The 19,719-nt window shown below is 38.6% G+C and overlaps 1 protein-coding gene across 6 annotated transcripts; it reads left to right on the forward strand.

Moving 5' to 3' along the window:
• Positions 1-250: 250 nt before the first annotated feature.
• Positions 251-18,189, forward strand: XB5893022.L (novel protein L homeolog). Of its 6 annotated transcripts, XM_041568897.1 has the most exons (8): positions 259-342; positions 5,162-5,217; positions 10,896-10,949; positions 12,909-12,956; positions 14,242-14,362; positions 16,098-16,247; positions 17,285-17,346; positions 18,147-18,189. In XM_041568897.1, exons 3-8 carry the CDS (start codon positions 10,910-10,912, stop codon positions 18,152-18,154), a joined length of 429 nt encoding a protein of 142 aa, XP_041424831.1. In that variant the 5' UTR covers positions 259-342; positions 5,162-5,217; positions 10,896-10,909; the 3' UTR covers positions 18,155-18,189. The 6 variants fall into 6 exon arrangements, with proteins under 6 accessions (XP_041424832.1, XP_041424831.1, XP_018080993.1 ...); XM_041568898.1 differs by lacking the exon at positions 12,909-12,956 and having other exon boundaries at positions 251-342; XM_018225501.2 differs by lacking the exons at positions 259-342; positions 5,162-5,217 and adding an exon at positions 7,772-7,918.
• The last annotated feature ends 1,530 nt before the right edge of the window (positions 18,190-19,719 follow it).

Raw genomic sequence — 19,719 nt, forward strand, 5'->3', positions numbered from 1 at the left:
ATGAATGAGGAGTCAGGACCGGTCAGGAAAAAGTAATAGCAGATACCAAAATTGACATTGGCAAGGAGGAGGGTATTAGGACAGGAGGTATCTGTTAGTACAAAGTAAGATGAGATCGTATAACTTTTAACAAGCCATAGGGAATTTGCTATAAGGCTTTCTTAGCGATACAAAGATTTTAGAGGGAGGAGAGAGCAGGACGTACGGTCTATATGACGTTATCCTTGGAGATTACGCCAACGTCGCGTTTCGTAGCAACGCCGCAAAAAACAATCACAACACGACTGGGAATGCGATAAGGTTTGGTGAAATACAGCGACACCTAGTGCAGTAAAAACAGAGGTGCGGACAGGAAAAAAAAAAGGTTTAGACAGCTTTAGTTTAACAAGTGTTTGGGTTAGGTATGGGTATCACATCTTCATAAATACCCACGAAGCCTAGCTCCAGATCGCTGCTGTTTAGGTGTGTGCCCCACGTACCCTCCTGTGTTTATGAATAAAGCTCAAATCCATTATAAACCTAAAGCTTATGCAGATTTCTAATAGACTAACTCACCTTCTTTATTATGGGATGCTCTGAATCCATGGGTTTTTTTTTTTTTGGATTAAGCAGAAATACCGTATGATTCACAAAAATGAGGATAACTACCGTACTAACTTTATTATAGTCTAATTTGAATATTTAAATTCAAGGTGAAAATGGAAAACCCTGTAAATAATTGATTATTGCATTCAGTTGTCCAGGGGGTGCAGAGAATGAAAGGGTTAATCACCTTGTTTTTTTTTTTTTAATTTTTTTGTATGATTATAAGTGATTTTTTCAGACCTTGGACCAACACACTCTCTGCTTAAAAGGCAGTGGTCTGGGGTATTATCGTAGCATTGTGCCACCATCTTCTCACCTGTCCCAGGGATCCCTTGCGGCTGATCTGTGCGCATGCATAGAAAGATAAAATCAGTGCTTTGACTCGAAAATTCAATATTTTGCTCTGCTGAGTATGTGCAGTCCAGCGCCACAGCAAAGACCTGAGGATAGGAAACAAGATGGTGGCACAGTGTTCACTAAAATAGTAGGTAGCAAACTGGCACCCAAGTGATCAACCCTTTCCATGTCCTTGAACGGGTTTGGTTCTGCAAAATGTATTGGGCCACTGTTTCTATGTAAAATGGGGCGAGGGATATAAAATCGAGGCATCATTGTAGAAATGAGGTTAGCAGGAGGGCCCTGCTAACTTCACATCATATAGGTTCCTATGATTAATGAAAACAGGCAGCAAATTCCATTGAGTTGAGAGGTTTGTGCCAGTGCCACAAAACTGAATATAATTGGTACTCCTCGATAGTAATTATATAGTAAGTCAAAAAATTAAAAAATAATTAGTTCATTAGAGGGAATACTCACAGTTAGGGTTGCCACCTTTTCTAGAAAAAAATAACAGCCTTCCTATGTTTTTATGGTTTTTCCCTATACTTAACATTGCAATCAGGCAACATTTTTACTGGCCAGGCCGGTAAAATACTGGCCAGGTGGCAACCCTACTCACAGTTCACCCCAGTCCCTGGGTGCAAGTCCAAGACAATATTTCAAAAAAGAGATGTGAGTGCCTCCAGCAATAACAAATGAATCAATTAAAAATTAAACAATTTTTATTAGGACATAGGAGACAAGACCTAACGCGTTTCGTGCCTGTTGGGGCACTTACTCATAGGCTGATGAATAATTGATTCATTTGTTATTGCCGGAGGCACTCACATCTCTTTTTTTTTTTAAATTTTAGCAAATTCCTTTGGCCAAGAGCCACAAGGAGCCATGCATGTGGTGTGTAAGTTTGCCACCTGACCAGTAAAAAATATTCCTGATGCTAATGTTATTAATGATCAGAAAGGTAATAATATAGGTAGGCTAGTATTTTTTCCAGAAAAGTGGCAACCCTAATAGTATGTGTACTGTAGACTATTCTGCATGGACCCCATGAATGATCCAATCAATAACCAATAAACATATGTCTGGAACAGCACATTTTAGCCCACCTACAAAACATAGACAATTTAAGAAAAAAATATAGACAATTTAAGAAAACTGTGTATATAAAACCATAATTTAAAACATATTACTAGAGATCTTTTCTGTAGAAAGAGAGCTATTTCTTTTCACTCTCTCCTTTGTTTTGTATATACAGTAGCAGTGCACCCTCTTCAAACGGAAGACAATGAATGTATATACTGTATATATATATATATATATATATATATATATATATATATATATATATATATATATATATATATATATATATATATATATATATATATATATATATATATATATATATATATATATATATATAGAAAGCTGGCGGGATGGAGTGCACAACCAAAAGTTCATCCATAGCCTGGGTGCTAGTCCGAAAGATATGTAGAAAAGCTGCAAGGATTGACAGCACTCCTAGGCAATAATTTCACAGCATGTCAAAGTAGCAAGTAAAGTGGAGAGTTTATTTGTGGTCCAACGTTTCGGCTCCACACAGGAGCCTTCGTCAGGGAAGACGAAGGCTCCTGTGTGGAGCCGAAACGTTGGACCACAAATAAACTCTCCACTTTACTTGCTACTTTGACATGTTGTGAAATTATTGCCTAGGAGTGCTGTCAATCCTTGCAGCTTTTCTATATATATATATATATATATATATATATATATATATATATATATATATATATATATATATATATAAATATATACAAAGATGCTTCCATGCCTGTAGTAAAATACAGTATAAGTAGACATACAGGGTATCCGAGTTGGAACCCAGGAGCACTCCTTATGCCTGTTTGCAGACGATGTTACTCTGCTTATCACACGTCCCTTATCCTCTCTACCTCACTTGTTCCAGACCCTACAAATGTTTGGCTCTATCTCTGGGCTGGTGACTAATCCTGAGAAAACAGAAGCTCTCAGCATTAACCTACCCCCCGAGATGATCAAACTTCTATCCATAAATTTTGATATTCACTGGTGTAAATCATATATTTCAATTCTGGGAGTTAGGTTTACTGTGTCTTATCATCAACTGTATAGGACTAATTATCCTTACATGTATAAGAAACTTCTCAAAATGTTGGAAGAGTGGGGCAAATACCACATATCATGGATAGGCCGAATAACTGCCGTGAAAATGTCTCTACTCCCGAAACTGTTATACTTATTCCGGGTACTCCCTGTAGATATCTCTAGGAAAGACCTTAACCTATTTGAGAAACACATCACCTCGTTTATATGGAACGCTAAACCCCCGAGAGTGAACAGGAAAACACTTGAAAGAAGGCCACAGGATGGTGGATTAGGCCTCCCTAATCTAAGGAAATATTACTTAGCCTACCAGCTCGCTCATATCCCAGTACTACACCAACAACACTTGCCTCCCCTTTGGGTTGAATTAGAGAACGCCCTAGTACTCCCTTACTCAGCCGAAGCACTGATCTGGACGCCCCCGTCCAAGCGACCGCAGGTACTAAGCCCTAGCCTACAGCATACCCTGGGGTTATGGGACCAGAATGCTACATTATACAAACTGGTCTCCCTCCATAACACGGTCGCTCCAATAGTTCGCAACCCATCTTTCCTTCCTGGGTTACAGGCCCGCTCATTTAGCTGGTGGTCCGCTAATCGGTTGCTTAGAGTTTATAATATTCTCACAGTCAGAGGCCCCTTTTCAATGTCTTATTTGAGAGAGAACTATGATATCCCAGACTCTGAAACTTTTAGGGCTACCCAACTTCTACACTGGGCACAACAATGTTGGTCTCTTAGGGATCCCGAAGCACCCACTCAAACCTACTTTGAGAGATGGTGCACAAGCCCTTCTACCACCCCTAAGGCTGTCTCTCTACTGTATCGTAATATGATCTCTCCAGCTAATCTCACAGACCTGAATTATATCAAAGCTTGGCACAAAGAATTGGAGATTACCTTAGCGGAAAGCGATTGGGTGAAGGCATGGGACAACCTAAAACATAGTTCTAGGAATACCACACTTTCTGAAGCGGGGTACAAAGTCCTTTTCAGATGGTACTTGACGCCTGTGAGATTGGCTAGGATACATCATTCTCCTCTAGATCACTGCTTCCGTGGTTGCTCATCCTCAGGTACCATGACACACATTTGGTGGTCGTGCCTAAGAGTGACTAGGTTTTGGACTCGGGTATACAATATGGTTTTCTCTATTTTACAGCTTAACCTGATAAAGTCCCCATCTGAAGCCCTTCTGGGTGTCCCCCCTCGTAGTGTCCCCACTCTGAAGCTCAAACTATTGAACCACATTTTCCTTGCCGCACGGCAAACTATCGCTAAGTCATTGAAATCCCCCACCATCAATTTTGCAATGTTTAAAAGCAAACTGGACTGGATCTTCATAAATGAGAGACTTTCAGGCATGGCCACTGAGACTCTCTCTAAAGTAATGAAGATTTGGCAACCTTGGATCTCATATAGGTTTGGTGACTCCATACCTCTTAGTATTGCATCATTGTGAAACCTGTTTCTGTAACTGGTTCTATTATATCTATAGTACCCTCTACACCATTAATGTATCTGATGCTGCAATTTCACAGCTGTTTTTCGCCCCTTCAGACTTTTCTCATCCTTTCCCCCCCCCCTTTTTTTTTTTTCTTCTCCTTTCCCTTTCTTTTCCCCTCTTCTCTATTGAACCTTACTTTCTATATTCCCAGGTTACTTACTGTTGTACCTTCAATACATCTTTGATGTTTCGGCTACGTTTCAATGGCCACCCAAATATGCACGTCCACCCCTCTGTTATAATCTATTTGCATTCTATGGGGATCTGTCCCTATTTCTTTCAGTTAACTACTGCCAATACTTAGTATTTGGTTCCAGAGGGGTTCCATTGTGCAACTGATTACTACTGTTGTAACTCGGTTTTACTTTCATTGATGTAATTCCTTACAAAATGTCATGTTCTGTATATGCTACTTTTTCGCTGAAAACTTCCATAAATAAAAACATTTAAAAAAAATACAGTATAAGTAATAGTATATAAATCCATTCTGTTGATGTGGGATTAGCTATACTTTTATTCTTTGTTTATAAAATATACATTCACCTAAAAATACTTTGCATTTTAAAGTTTTTCTTTACTTTTGACCAGAAAGTGATGTGGTGGAACATGGAGTCATTCTTGTCAGAAGTGGGATAATTATAAATGTAAGTATGTTTTTTTAACATTTCTGCTTCCAAAAATCACATGCAAAATTGATGTTCAAGATATTCATTACAATATTGCTAATCCCCAATATGTTTACATTAAGCAAAGAAAAATGAGGATACGTTGTACTAATTTTGCATGATAATTTGGCCACTGAGAGTACATTTAGACAGGCAGCTCCCATACAACACATCCCATACATGCAATCTAGTCACCAAATGAAACAGCAAAAGACATATATGCTGCAATTTTTTTTTAATTAAAAACATAACCCCTTTTTACATGTAGGACATTTTGCTTTTATGGAAAACTATACCACCAGAATGAATACTTTAACCAATAGATAATATTAAATCCTAATTATTGATGAGGTAATCTGTCCTGTTTCGCCGTAATATTTGCAAAACCGTTGAAAAATTAGCGGAACGAGGTCAATAGGCAACAATTGTGCAACAATTTTTTACATGTGCAACTTTTTTTTCCACTCCAAATGCATTTAAAGTCAATGGCAACTTTTTTGCTGCGGCAAATTTTCACAGTCACTCAAAAATTTGCAGATGGCAAAATGCAGAATTTCGCTGCAGATCCATGCCTGGCAAAAAAATTCACTCATCAATAACCATAATAAGTGACATATTACAAGATCTTACCAAATTGGAATATAAACAACAGTAAATATTGCCCTTTTGCACAGTTTACCTTCAGCCACCATTTTTTGTTTGTCTGTGTGCTCCCTCAGAGGTCAAATGACAGGAAATAATGCAGCTCTAACTGTAAGATTATGAAGTTTGGGAGTAAAATACAGAGCTCTGTCAATTTACTGTCTAATGTAACCTAGTATGTATGTGTGCCCTTGATTTGTTTGCGTGCCCTGTGAATCATGTTTTCTGTGCGGCCCTTAGCACTTAAAAGGCATTTTTCTTGCAGAATTTTTGACCACACCCCCTAATTACCATGTTCATTTTACAAAATTTGGCAGGTTATGAAAGTTTGAACAGATTTCTGTGGTTTTTATGTGTTATTACAGTTTTGCTAATGAAGGTGAATCGCCCTTTAAGCTGCAAGTCAGTTTCCCCAAGAGACCTGCTTATCTTAAATTGTTTCTTTGCTTATTTTAAATTGTTACTCATGTATCTAAGTGCACCTGCCACATATTCTGGGCTCTCTGCCAAAAGCCAAGTAAGTTTTAAAAACATTGTATCTTTTTCTGTATGTTCAGTGCAGGAGATCAAAGAGGGGACATTTCAGTAACTATCCAGGACTGCAGGCTGAGCTGTCAAAATCGTGACTGTCCTGTGAAAAACGGGACAGTTGGGTGGTATGGAAATCCCAGTGACCCTGTCACTTATACAAGGCTTTACACATCTCTCCGCATTTATGCTGCAGCCTGGCTGGGGCAGATATTAGTTAGGATTATGAACCTATACCAAGGCATTTTTTCTTTTTTCAGCAAATGACTGCTTGCCATGGCCTACTACTCCTGAGAAAAGTTAAACCTGTTTTTAATGACAATTATAACTTCTATATGGGCAGGGGTTATAGTGCTGCAGGGAAATTATAAAAGTGACATTAAGATAACTTTTTGTATTTTGTCAAAAAGCTGGAGTTAAGCAATTTTGTTAGTTGAACAACAACTTTCTGAGTCTGATATTATTATCAGATGTGTGTAAGTTGTACTTCAGTTTTGCGTAGCAAATTCACTAAAACTCCAGAAAAGCAATTAAATGTAAAAGTATACAAAACTGCCATAGTCATGTTCTTTTAAAACTCCAGTAAGGGCTCTTACACACGGGCGGTTTTTCCTGTGCTCCCCTGCGTTGCGCTTTCTTTCATTCAGCCGCAGGGGAGTGCAGGAATAGACACACTTACATGCGTCTGTGTGAGTACAGCCCCTTCACAATAATTGAGTGTGTCTATTCCTGCGCTCCCCTGCAGCTGAATGGAAGAAAGCACAACGAAGGGGCGCAGGAAAAACCGTGTGTAAGAGCCCTAAAGGCTCTTACTCACTAGCGTTCTGACCTGCGCTCCCCTGCGTTCCGTTTTTTGGCGTTCAGCCGCAGGGGAGCGCAGGAATAGACGCATGTCATTATTTCAAATGGGGCTGTACTCACTCAGGCGCGTGTAGGCGCCAAACGCAGGTTCAGACGCAACATGCTGCATTTTTCCTGCGTTCGGCGCCTACACGCGCCTGAGTGAGTACAGCCCCATTTGAAATAATGACATGCGTCTATTCCTGCGCTCCCCTGCGGCTGAACGCCAAAAAACGGAACACAGGGGAGCGCAGGTCAGAACACCAGTGAGTAAGAGCCCTTATATTTCTACTCCAATTTAATTTACTTTTCTGAATCCCACCTCCTTTCCCCACAGTTACTGACCTCCTTAATTTGTGGTAAAATGAATTACTCCTGTGAGGCAAGTTGCCAAATCATTCTTCTCCAATAAAGATTAACTGCTAATTTGAAGTTAACCTTTTTTGTAGCATGAGAACCATTAACTTGCTATAGTGCTGTGCTTTGCTGCTCATGATTAAAAAGGCCCTAGCATTAATTGGGTTAATCACTGTTGTCTATAAATGTCTCTAAAGAAGTTTAGGTCATTTCTTACTTAAAAAAGTTCACGTGGGATGTTTTTTCCATAACTAGCTCTTCCTATACTTCAGTGAATAGGTGTGTATAGTGTGTGGTCTCATTTGGGTCTTTGGTAAGTAAATTAATACATCATTTTTATAAGAGTTGCTATTGTAGGTATCTGCAATATATTTACAATTTTTGGTGGCATTAACAAAAGGAAAATGCATTTATTTAAAAAAAATATTTAAACTACAAATTGTTGTATATATTTGACAAATGATTATGATTCTTAAATAGTACTGCAAATTCATAAAAGTGTCACCCAGAACAACAATTTAAAGCTGAATACCTAGTTTTAACAAACTTGCACTGTTAATCTTTGTTCCATTTTAATGATGACCCCTTAAAAAAGATCTCATTTGACTTAAGCTTACAAGGGTTTGTATAATGCCAGGCCAGTAATACAATGAAATAAAGAAAACTTATAGGTATATAGGTAACTCTTATAAAAGAAATCTAATGGGTAGATTAATATGAACTACTAGTGTGTTTATACATGGAAGTATCTTCCAAGTGTTTCTACTTATCAGTTCTAATGCATGGTGAAAACCCCACTGTGTATGCAGCTATGAAGCAAATCTGTGTTTTTAAAAGAATTGTTTATTGGTAACCCTTCTAAGGGCTCTTACAGACAAGCGTTTTTAGCTGCGCTCACCTGTGTTCTAGTTTCATGGGCTGTACTCGCACAGACGCATGTAAGCGCCGAACGCAGGTTGGGATGCAGCATGTTGCATTTTTCCTGCGTTCAGTTGTGTGAGTATAGCCCCATTAAAAAGAACTCAGTGCGTCTACTCCTGCGCTGCGGCTGAATGCGTGAAACCGGAACGCAGGGGAGCGCAGCTAAAAATGCTCTCTGTAAGAGCCCTTAAGCTGGTTATGTATAAAATGCACGTGCCCTAGTTGGGAAGTAATTATTTCATCTATATTCCACAGAATTGCATATATGCATGGATACAATTTCTGCATGGCAATTTTTACCTGTAATGTACTATGTTTATTTTTGGAATACCACTTTTCTAAAGAGTCATGTCAGATTTTAGTTTGTGGCTCTGTTTCTTGCATATTCTGGAGAGTACAGGTATGTGACTGTTATCCAGAATGCTTGGGACCTGGGGTTTTCCAGATAACGGAACCTTAATACCTTTTAGTCTACTAGAAAATCATGTAAACATTAAGTAAAACCAATAGGCTTGTTTTGCTTCCAATAAGGATTCAATATATCTTGGTTTGGATTAAGTACAAGGTACGGTTTTGTTATTACAGAGAAAAAGCAAATCCTATTTAATAATTTGGATTATTTTGATAAAATGGAGTCTATGGGAGACAGCCTTTCCATAGTTCTGAGCTTTCTGGATAATTGGTTTCTGGATAACGGATCCTATACCATTATCTTGTATACCTGATCCTGTACCATTATTTTGCCTCTTCAAGAGGCTTTACAAGTCTGCTGCAAGATAAGAGTATATTACCGGTTTAGCAGAGAACATATTACTGTTTTAGCAGTTAATTAGGGGAAGCTTATTAACTGCTAAAACGGTAATCTCTATTGGTATGTTTGGTACCTATTCTAATATACTACCCATATGGTATAATTAGTGGTTGCTTTCTTTGCTTAGTGGCTTGGAAGAAAGTAATACATTTGACATAATCCACAAACTTGCTATTATTGGTCAAAGGCAGCCAAATTCTGCTAAATTATGGGTCCCATTCATCCAATTACCTAGTGCATACTACTGTGCTTAGCTTGCCTGACTAGGTTAGTAGATCAACAAAATATTCTCGGCTTTATCTTTAACGTTGCTTCACTTTCGCGTATAGGCATGCTCAAAGTACATATTTTTTTCCTGTGCAGGTTTAAAATAACTTTTTTTTTTTTTTTTTACTTTTGTTTTGCATCAGCTTAAAAAGGCTATCAAACTGTAACCTGAGCATGCCATTAGTTTCTGTTCCAGCGTGAACTTGTTTAGCACTCCATATTAATAGTTGTTAAACTAGTTTGGAAAAAACCATTGATTGACATTTTTAAAGAGCAACCTGTGGTTAACGCTCTCATCTTCGTTATGCAAATGGTAACCTGATTATGCTTGATGCTGCTCAGATGTGAATACATGCTACCATCACTGGTGGTTGTGCTTTTAATTCTGTAACAGATTTAGGATTCTATAAACCAGTGTTTTTAAAGTGGGTGTTACAACTTTTAGTGTGGCACAGATAGATATTCTGACACAATTTAAAATTGGCTTAATTTTTTGTGATTATTTAGCTTTTGTTTCAGCCAGTATCTGGTTGCTAGAGTCTTGTTTACCTTAGCAACCAGCCAAGAGACTAGAATATGAATAGGAGAGAGACTGAATAAAAAGAAAAGGAATAAAAAATAACAAATTGCTGCCTCGCAGAGCAATAGTTTTTTGGCTGCCGGGGTCTTTCCAACTTCCAAATGGGAAGGCAAATAATTAAAAAAAATCTAAATAAAAAGACTAATTGCAAATGTAAAGGTGAGCCATTCCTTAAAAGAACTAGTGACACTAAAGGTCACTTGAATTGATAAATTAATTAAAATGGTAGATATAGTATATATTATTCTATATTAATCTAGATTATAAAAAACAAACTGCCATTCCCCACAGTGGGCTGTTTGAAGAGTAAAATTATTTTTCACTGTATTGTGGCAATGTCATGTCACTTATTGCTCTAATAGTTACATAATAAATCCATGTTGACAGTAAAACGTCTTTTCTTGTGTTTTGGTGGTTTTAGACAAACTTTTCTAAATTCTTTAACTCCATCGTCATTTTTTGACATCTTAGCACCATCATGAGTCAATAGGAGCTGTCTGGTCACACTGTGTCCAAATGTATCCATAGGTTAGAGCACGTTGGATAGCAGGGGCAGTTTTGATGCAGTAGCAGACACTTTCCCCCCTTCAAGTCTGTGAATAAAGAAGCATGTTGCCAATAAAAGGTTCTAAGTTCAGTACTTGCACAAAACCATACTGCTACACATGTTTAAAACATATTAATTAATCATGCCCCATTCCACTATTACAGGTTCCACTTGTGTGATGTTAGACATGTATGGAGCACTTGCATTTCTATTGGCAGGTAAGGATTTAGGAGGGGGTGTTTTAGTCTAAATGCCTATAGGAAAGTGATCAGGCATGCATTGCATGATCAATAAGAATTGCAAAAACCCTTTCTATATATGCCATGTTTGCTGCATATCCCTTTTGAAGTAGAACGGACTCTTAGTAGTTTTCTTTTAATTTTGTTTTAATGCTGTTTGTTATATTGTGTGTTTATAGTAGGGAAGCACCGAATCCAGGATTCAGTTCAGGATTCAAACAGGATTCGGCCGAATCCTTCTGCCCGGCGAACCAAATCCTAATTTGCATATGCAAATTAGGGGCGGTGAGGGAAATCGCGTGACTTTTTGTCACAAAACAAGGAAGTAAAAAATAGTTTTCCCCTTCCAACCCCTAATTTGCATATGCAAATTAGGATTTGGGTTCGGTATTCGGACGAATCTTTGGCCAAGGATTTGGGGGTTCGGCCGAATCCAAAATAGTGGATTTGGTGCATCCCTAGTTTATAGAAGTGTGCAGACCTATTTACTAACTAACAAAAAGTTGTGCTTATTAAAAATATGGGGGCTACTTAACATTCTACTTATAGCCAAGGTGAGGAGGTCATGATATGCCAACTAGTCTGGAATGTGGCAATGGGATATCTCTCTTTTTAAGGGCTGAACTCCATGGAACGATTTGTTGCGCGGCGACGAAACGCAGGTGACTATAATGGGAGTGATAGAAACAACGTAGGTACAAACTACATGTAGCCGACATCACTGTCGGATGTGAACGCTGCATGCTGAGTCTTCATCAGACAGTCCTGTTGTAGTTTGTACCTGCAATGTTTCCATCACTCCCATTATATTCGGCGCCTCCGACTTGTCTCTTGCGTTTTGGTGCCACGTGACGAATCATTCGTAATCATTCCGCGGAGTTCAGCCCTAAAGCACTGCTCTTACATATTTAATCTCCAGTGAGAGGCTAAAATAAAATCAGCTCTTTTAGCAGACCAGACCCAAAACTTTGTACAAACCATCCATGGAATACTGTGAACACCTGTTGTATCGTAAGAAATAAATAATTAGAATCCTTACCCCCTAATTATAATAATCTTGATTTTTATTTTTTACATTTCCCAATAGATTTGTCAAATGACGACAAAGGCCAGGGGCACACAGAGCATATACTGGAGCGAAAATGTAACGTTTTCGTACGAATATCAGATCGGTGTAGCTACATATAGACCGACAACTACCTGTCAATGGAGCTACAGGAATGAGTACATATCAACAGATCTGGTTTCCTCCACTGGTGGAGGAAACTGGATGATCAGCTCTTTGTGCCACTGGTTTAAGAGCTGAAAGCATGTTTTCCTCTTGCATTATTTTCCAAAGTTTCTAGTTCAGGGTTTTCTACTGCTCAGGCTACTGGCACAGAGTACAATTTTCTCTACTGGCATCTGCCCTGTGACTGCAAATGCACTTATTGGTTCAGCAACGGCTTGCCTGTTATCAGTTGGGGAGGATTTCAGTATGAAATTAAAACAGTATGTATTGTGCACTGACATAATGATGAAATGCTTGCCAGTTCATTTGCAAACACTGAGCAGAAGGCAAGCAGATAGTTTTCTCTGTTGGTGTATCTACACTAGCAGAGAACACACCATGTTACAAATAGTCCGTGTCATGATTCCTCCATGGATAGCCCTGCCCCTCCACTTAGGGCTGAAAAGAACCCAGTGTGCCATCAGCCTGGAGCGCTTATGTACAGGTTGGGGAATGCTTTACTGAGAACCCCTTTGCATTCCTATATACTACCCCTGGGTTGAAGGGATGGCCATTCAAGGCCATAAAGTTCTCAATCTTGAACAATTTTTTCCAGAATTTTCTAGTGATTTGTGAATTGTGGGTAATTGCATAAGGTCTCCAGCCCACCTTTAAAGACCTGGTGTTTTATAATTTATGTATTAAGTAGCTGTTTTCCCCCCAATAAGGTATTCCAGTCTGTTTGGGTGAAAACGTTACTGTTGGAATGCAGAACTGTAAGTAACAGTCTGTAAAAATACTTGTTTGCTGAATTTCACTACTTTGGGGTTTATAGAGTTGAACTCACCCTGTTCTCTATCCTTGCATGAAAAGAATTCCTCAGGTTGTCTAAATACAGATTTAGTTCACATTTGCTGAGTGACCTAGAAAGCTACACTGGTGCATCACTTTTTTTCTGTCTGAATCAACTCACTCATACAAAATGTGTTTCTGCAAAGCTGTTGGGTTTGTTGTCTTTTATAAAGGAGCAGTGATACAATAATGCACCTTGATGCTATGGGTACAGTTAAGTTACTCCATAACATACCTTGGTGGAAAATTATGTATGTGCTGCCGTGGCCAGAGCCAGGGAAAACATTTTATCTTTTGTAAAGTTATATGAATGCTTACCCTAGTGGAACTTACATTCTAAGGTTCCTAGGACATTTAAACATGCTGTGGACACATTATCAGAAGCTAGTTAACCTATATATGTATTGCCTGATACAGGTCCGGACTGAGAATGAAAATAGGCCCTGGCATTTCAAGTTCACAGAGGCCCAATCAGCCCACGCAGAGGCCCAAACAGCCCCCACCAGCCCACTAAACACTGACTTTCTATGGCACCTTATAGCAGCCCCTCTGGCATTTGCCAGAACCCACAGATTGCCAGTCCGGGCCTGGCCTGATAATTCAGTGCAATAAGCCCTTGTAAATAACCTTATCTTAAAGACTAAGGTACAGTCTGAGCCTTAAGGTCCCCATAGACGCGACAATTCTTCTTTGGTGAACGAACTATTTCAGCGCAGTCCGACCAATCCGCCAATTATCATGCGGTTAGTGGGATTCGAACGATCGTACATCTTATGATTTTTTTCAGCCATCTGTCAGAAAATTGATTGTCCAGGTTTAAAAATCTCTTATCGGTCCCAGTGCAATCTATCTATGTTTGCAGGGCCAGGCAGGCAGCTACTCTTCAGTTTTGCTGGCAATATAGCCTGAAATTGTCTTTTTAATTGATGGACACATCGTACATTTAAACTATCATTTCGAGGTAATCGTGATCTCACAAGAACGATTGGATCTTTTAAAAAATCTTTACATGGCCAGCTTTAGAGTAAAATATTCCGTCTTCTGCAGTCTCCTGAGCACCAAGATTCTGTACATGTCACTACTTCCACTTGATGGGGGTGGGAAATGTGTGTACAGAGGAGGCATGGTTTTGACATGTTTACATAAAACAAATTATTTTCCACAATGCATTCAATGTTTACAATTTATAACTATTTTACCTTACTGCAGCAACATTTATGCCAAAGTCCTCTTCCCAGAGCATGTTCGCTGAATGTCCGGATAAATACACCAATTTCTGTTATTATGGCACATGCCGGTTCCTCATATCTGAGTGGGAGGCTTCTTGCATGTAAGTAATCAAGGAGAAAGCTAATAAATGACTTTAGGGCCTATGTATGAAACTGAAAAAATGGTGACCAAATATACCACATATTGCTGTATAGTCATAAATACATACATACACACCAGTATCTTCTGAGTAATAACTTGGATCACTCCTTTTTTTTTTCTGCTGGAATTGATTTGCTGAGAACGCAACTGTATCAATTTATACCATTTATTTTTGCACTGATAATGCCCTCTGTACAATCCTTTGTTGGTTTGTTTTGAAAAATCTTTGGCCTCTTTTGAAATGCATTTCAAAAAATGTAGCATCCCATGCGCCATTAGCCTTACAATGCAGTAGATATTTCCAGTGAAGCAGATTTTATCAAAATGTGATATTAAAGCTCACCACATTAAAATTCACCCACTTATATTCATTCCTATCGGATTTTAAGCAGCTGAACTGTTTGAGAATGGCTTCATTTTAAGATATGAAGTTTATCCAAAACAGAGCACTCTTTACGCGTTTCATGGCTTCTCGCCACTTCATCAGAACGCTTCTGATGAAGTGGCGAGAAGCCATGAAACGCGTAAGGCGTATGATCTGATACTTTGTATGTTGACACGCTGTTTTTTAACTTGGATTATTAAAGTTTAATGATTTTAACACATCACTCCGAGTGCTCCGTTTTGGATAAACTTCATGGACTTGACCCCGAGGGGGACGGATGTTACGTGCAGCATGGAGGTGAGCGTGTGAGAGAAATGTGATGCTCCCCGCACCTGGCTTGTCTTCATTTTAAGATATACTGACACAATCCTATTATTGATAGTGTTAAAAAATTTTGAGCGGTCCATGAATTGGCCAGTATTGCATGCCAGCTTCTGACACTGCTGACAGGTGCTTACAGTCCTGGTATGAGACAAAACAGCCTCCTTGATAAATATCTGATCAGGTTGGTTAAACATTGGTCAGGCTTGCTGACAGGTTGTGGAAAAGGTCCTCTCCTGATAGATCTACACATCATATGATCTGATTGTTGCTGTTAGGCAGCCATATCCGGTTAAGATCTGCTATGCCTTTTCCCATGATTAAAGGTGGCCATACACGGATAGATCCGCTCGTTTGGCGATGTCGCCAAACGAGCGGATCTCCCTCCGATATGCCCACCTTGAGGTGGGCAATATCGGGCTGATCCGATCGTGGGCCCTAGGGCCCAACGATCGGATCCTAGCGTTCACCAAACGGGCGGTCGGATCGCGGGACCGCATCAACGAACAGATGCGGCCGCGATCCGACGGGATTTTTAATCCCATCCGATCGAGATCTGGCCGACTTTCGGCCAGATCTCGATCGGGGAAGCCCGTCGGGGGCCCCCATACACGGGCCAATAAGCTGCCGACACGGTCTGTCGGCAGCTTTTATCGGCCCGTGTATGGCCACCTTAAATCAGATTGTTGCATGCACCTTGAGTTTGGCAATCTCCATTCTTCTGCATTAAAATGATACTCTGTCACATGTGAGAGACTGGATGACAAAGGACAACATGTGCCATTGCCCTGACACCTAAGGTGAAAAATAATTGTCACCCAAATTAGAAAATGCAAACTTTTTTTTTGGTGGCGTAAGTATTACCAATCCCCTGGTCGATAATTCATAGACCCACCTTTGGCTGCAATTAAGAGTTGAGCCAAACTGGTTTAGCAAGCAATGTGTTTATGAAACCAGCATAAAATGTGTGACCATACTTTTCTTTCAGATGCTTCAAAGGATATATTGGAAGCCGTTGCCAATATGTAGACCTGTTGCAGGTTATGGCATTGGACCCTCGCTCATTCACTGTAGCAGCTATAGCAGTCACTTTATTGGTTGCACTGTCGTTAATAGGGAGCACATACCTTGGTGTCTAGTGAGTATTTTATGTTTTGTTTCCATAGACCTGGTTGTGTATATAACATGACAAAGGTGAAGTCTTTATTTGCTCGTGACCATGCAGCATGCATAAAGAACTTTAATTCAGATTATTACAGCAGAAAGTATAAGGAAGGCCTTTTTCACTAGGTGGTGCCAATGTGTTATCCTCTTCAAAGCAAATAATTTTTTTCCCCTGGTGCTTATTTTAGGTGTAACAGCAGCACCATCCCACCATTATAATTATATTTGCCAGGCATCCTTTGTCAGACAGTAAAGTAAAATTTTCAATTTACTGTATTATGCAAGCCAGTTCTGCACTAAGAATGCCTGGGAAATGTAGGAAAGATGTTGGCTCTTTTTTTCCCAGGCCAATGCATCTTTTCTTCCTAAAAGAGCACTAAGTATAGGTTGTCTTACAGTCGATTCACCTATCAAAAGGACAGAAAAAAAGTCTTAAGTGCTATGAATTTAGTCTTTTTTTCTCAAGATGGCAAGTATATGGATTTGAAATTCTTTTTGTTAGGAGCTTGGTAATGCGTTAATTTGGGAAGATGGAACATCATGCCTGGTAAGAGGCTGATGCAGATGTCTCCTGATGGCACTACACATGGCCATCATGGAAATCTATAATTTGTCTGGGAACAAAATATTGTATTACCCCAATTTGGCCCACCACGCATTTGACCAAATCTTGCATATATGTGTGTTTGACCTATTAAGGCAAGCAAATTTAATCATGCATGGCTGACTTACAGCATAAAAATACTCTAGTATGCATGTATAGAACCTTTTAGCTCTGCATGTCTGCATCCATATGGTTTATTCATTTTATATGGATGCCGCCATTGTAAAAAGTATAATTCTAGGAGGAGTAAAAAAATAGTACCAGTAATCTTAAATTATCAAATGGTCTATGAATATTCTTTAGTAATCTTGTATACCAAATTGTACAGTTCTTAAAGCTATGGTTCATGATGGACTGAGTGGAGTTATAACTATGCTACCGTTAATGGTTTCTTTGACTCTCCACAGCTTGTGTAGAGTAAAGAGGGAAAGAAGCCGGCTTTCTCTTCTGAAAAACATGGAGAGCCAAGGTATGTTGTTGAACCCACAATTTTATTCATGAAATATAACTGGTTACACTTGGGGGCATATTTATGCCTAGGCATAGAGGCGGGGCAGACAATTGATTTCACTTTCCATTCAGCACTTCTAGATGTCACTGCTCTCTCCACATTCCCCTGTTCTCTTCGATTTAATTGTGTAACCAGGGGATGGACTTCAGGTCCACCATTCTGGTGCACAAACAAGATTCTGAGATGATGCAAGGCTTGTCTTAATAACAGTGTGCACAAAATGGCTGCTGCCTGCTTGCTATAATCATGAATTCTCAGACTGAAGGAAACAAGATTCAAATAATTTATATAGTGTAATTAAAGTTCATTTTGCTTGACTAATGTGATAAAATAGTATTTTGAATAATTTTTTTGGGTGACGGGTCCACTTTAACAGGCTGCTTAATGTTTTGAGTTTTTTTCCTGAGTGTTTTGCCCGAAAACTTGAATGATTCAAGCGATTTTTGGGTGTTTTGTTTTTGTATTTTTGCAGAAAATTTTAGTTTTTGGGCTGCATGACTCAAACTCCCAGAATAGGGTTTTTCATATTAAAGTTTTTTCTTGATAGATACCAGTTGAGTTAATTTGAGGTAAAATAAATAAATAAAAAAAAAAAATCAACACTTGAACTTTGATTAATAACCCCCACTATCTTTTCCGCTTCTGGAAGGCCAAATGGTACAAGCATTTGTGTATCCATAACATGAAATGCACTTCACATGCCCCAATCCCTCATGTGTAAAGCATTTTTATTTTATTATATAATTTTTCTTTTCTAGAAGTTTAAAGGCACACAATGCCCTGAAGTGTGTGTGAAGAGCAGAAAAAAAGAGCCTTAATTTTATTACAATATTGTTTAAAATATTTTATGTAGATTTTATTGCTGCACTTTTAATTTCAAAATGTATGGTGTGTACTTGGCTAGGGCTGATCAGGTACAGTAATGACTTGATCTACGTTAATGCCTTTTTACAGTACATAGTCACCAAGGCAGCTTGATTTGAGATTCCTTTGTGTAAATGCTTATATCTAACAAAGCAAAGTACAGGAAGTTATTGATTAAAAACCAGTATCAAGCCATTAATGCAAATATTAATGCTGTTTAAATTTAATTTATATTAACTATTTCGTTAATTTTCTCCTGTACCAAAAGAATTTGATTACAAAAAAGCCAATTATAACTTGTCTTGTATGTTAAGTGTTTTATTAAATAAATATTTTATTCAAAGCTTGCTTTCAAAATGATTTTTCTATATCTGCAAGCCTGTTGGTGCTGTACAACGCAAGCATATATTTTCGTTTTACATATTTAATTTATAGTTTAGAAATTTCTACTGCATTTTTCACTGAATTAAATCCAGTTAGGTACAGTAGGTAGAAACCAATATTAAAAACTGGGTAACTAAATGAACGGACTTCCCACTTCTATTGAGCCAGTAATTTCTGCATGCTTCATTTGCTTTATATAGTAAATCATTACACAGCCACTGTGTGCCATGCTCGTTTACATGCACAAGCACGTTTCTCAGTACAGTAAAAACTGTAAACAGACCTTTACATTTTATATTGATGTGTCCTTGTTTTTCATTATGCTGATGTATGGTTAAACCCTTTAATCCTTGACCATATCCATTTATGAAGGTATACTTCTCAGGTTCTGGGAACAGAAGTTTTATCGTTCTGAAGGCCAATAGATAACAATAGCTGCTTAATAATTTACATGTACGTTATAAATGAAGTTCAGTGTGCAAGGATTTATTGTAAGGAGTATAATGGGGTTTATAAATTTTCATAAACTGCACCTATTGTTATAAAGCCAATTTTGGCTGGAGACCATCAAATTTTTTGCATGCCCTCTGTGAATTGTAAAATTCTGAACTGTAAATGTTAGAATTGCTTTTGTTGAGGACTGCATAATCTTTTGGTTTTTAGTAGCTACCATATATGAATGTATGACTTGCTGCATTCCTTTGTGAACTTAGTCTTATCTGCAGTGCCCTTTCATGTGCACTGAGCCACATTTTAAGGGGCTTACAAATCGGTTTATATCTGTTTCTATGACCATTAGTTATACTTGGTAGAAAAAGTATAACGTCCTGTGTATGTGACTTCATTTTTGCTTTAATGTGAGTATTGGTTGTGCAATATTTTTATCATATATTTGTATCTGTCTAGAAACCGCCACTGCAATTAGTAAACTTGCAGCTTTAGGCAGTACTTTGCAGTCTGTGCAATTCACAGAAGATGTTGGTTCGCCAACAGAGTTCAGTTTGAAGTCTCCACATTGTTTCAGATCGCCTCTAGTGCATTACCCTCAGACAGGACATCTTTTCACAATCATGATCCACTTTT

The sequence above is a fragment of the Xenopus laevis genome, chromosome 7L (assembly GCF_017654675.1).
Source record: "Xenopus laevis strain J_2021 chromosome 7L, Xenopus_laevis_v10.1, whole genome shotgun sequence".
NCBI classification, from domain to species: domain Eukaryota; kingdom Metazoa; phylum Chordata; class Amphibia; order Anura; family Pipidae; genus Xenopus; species Xenopus laevis.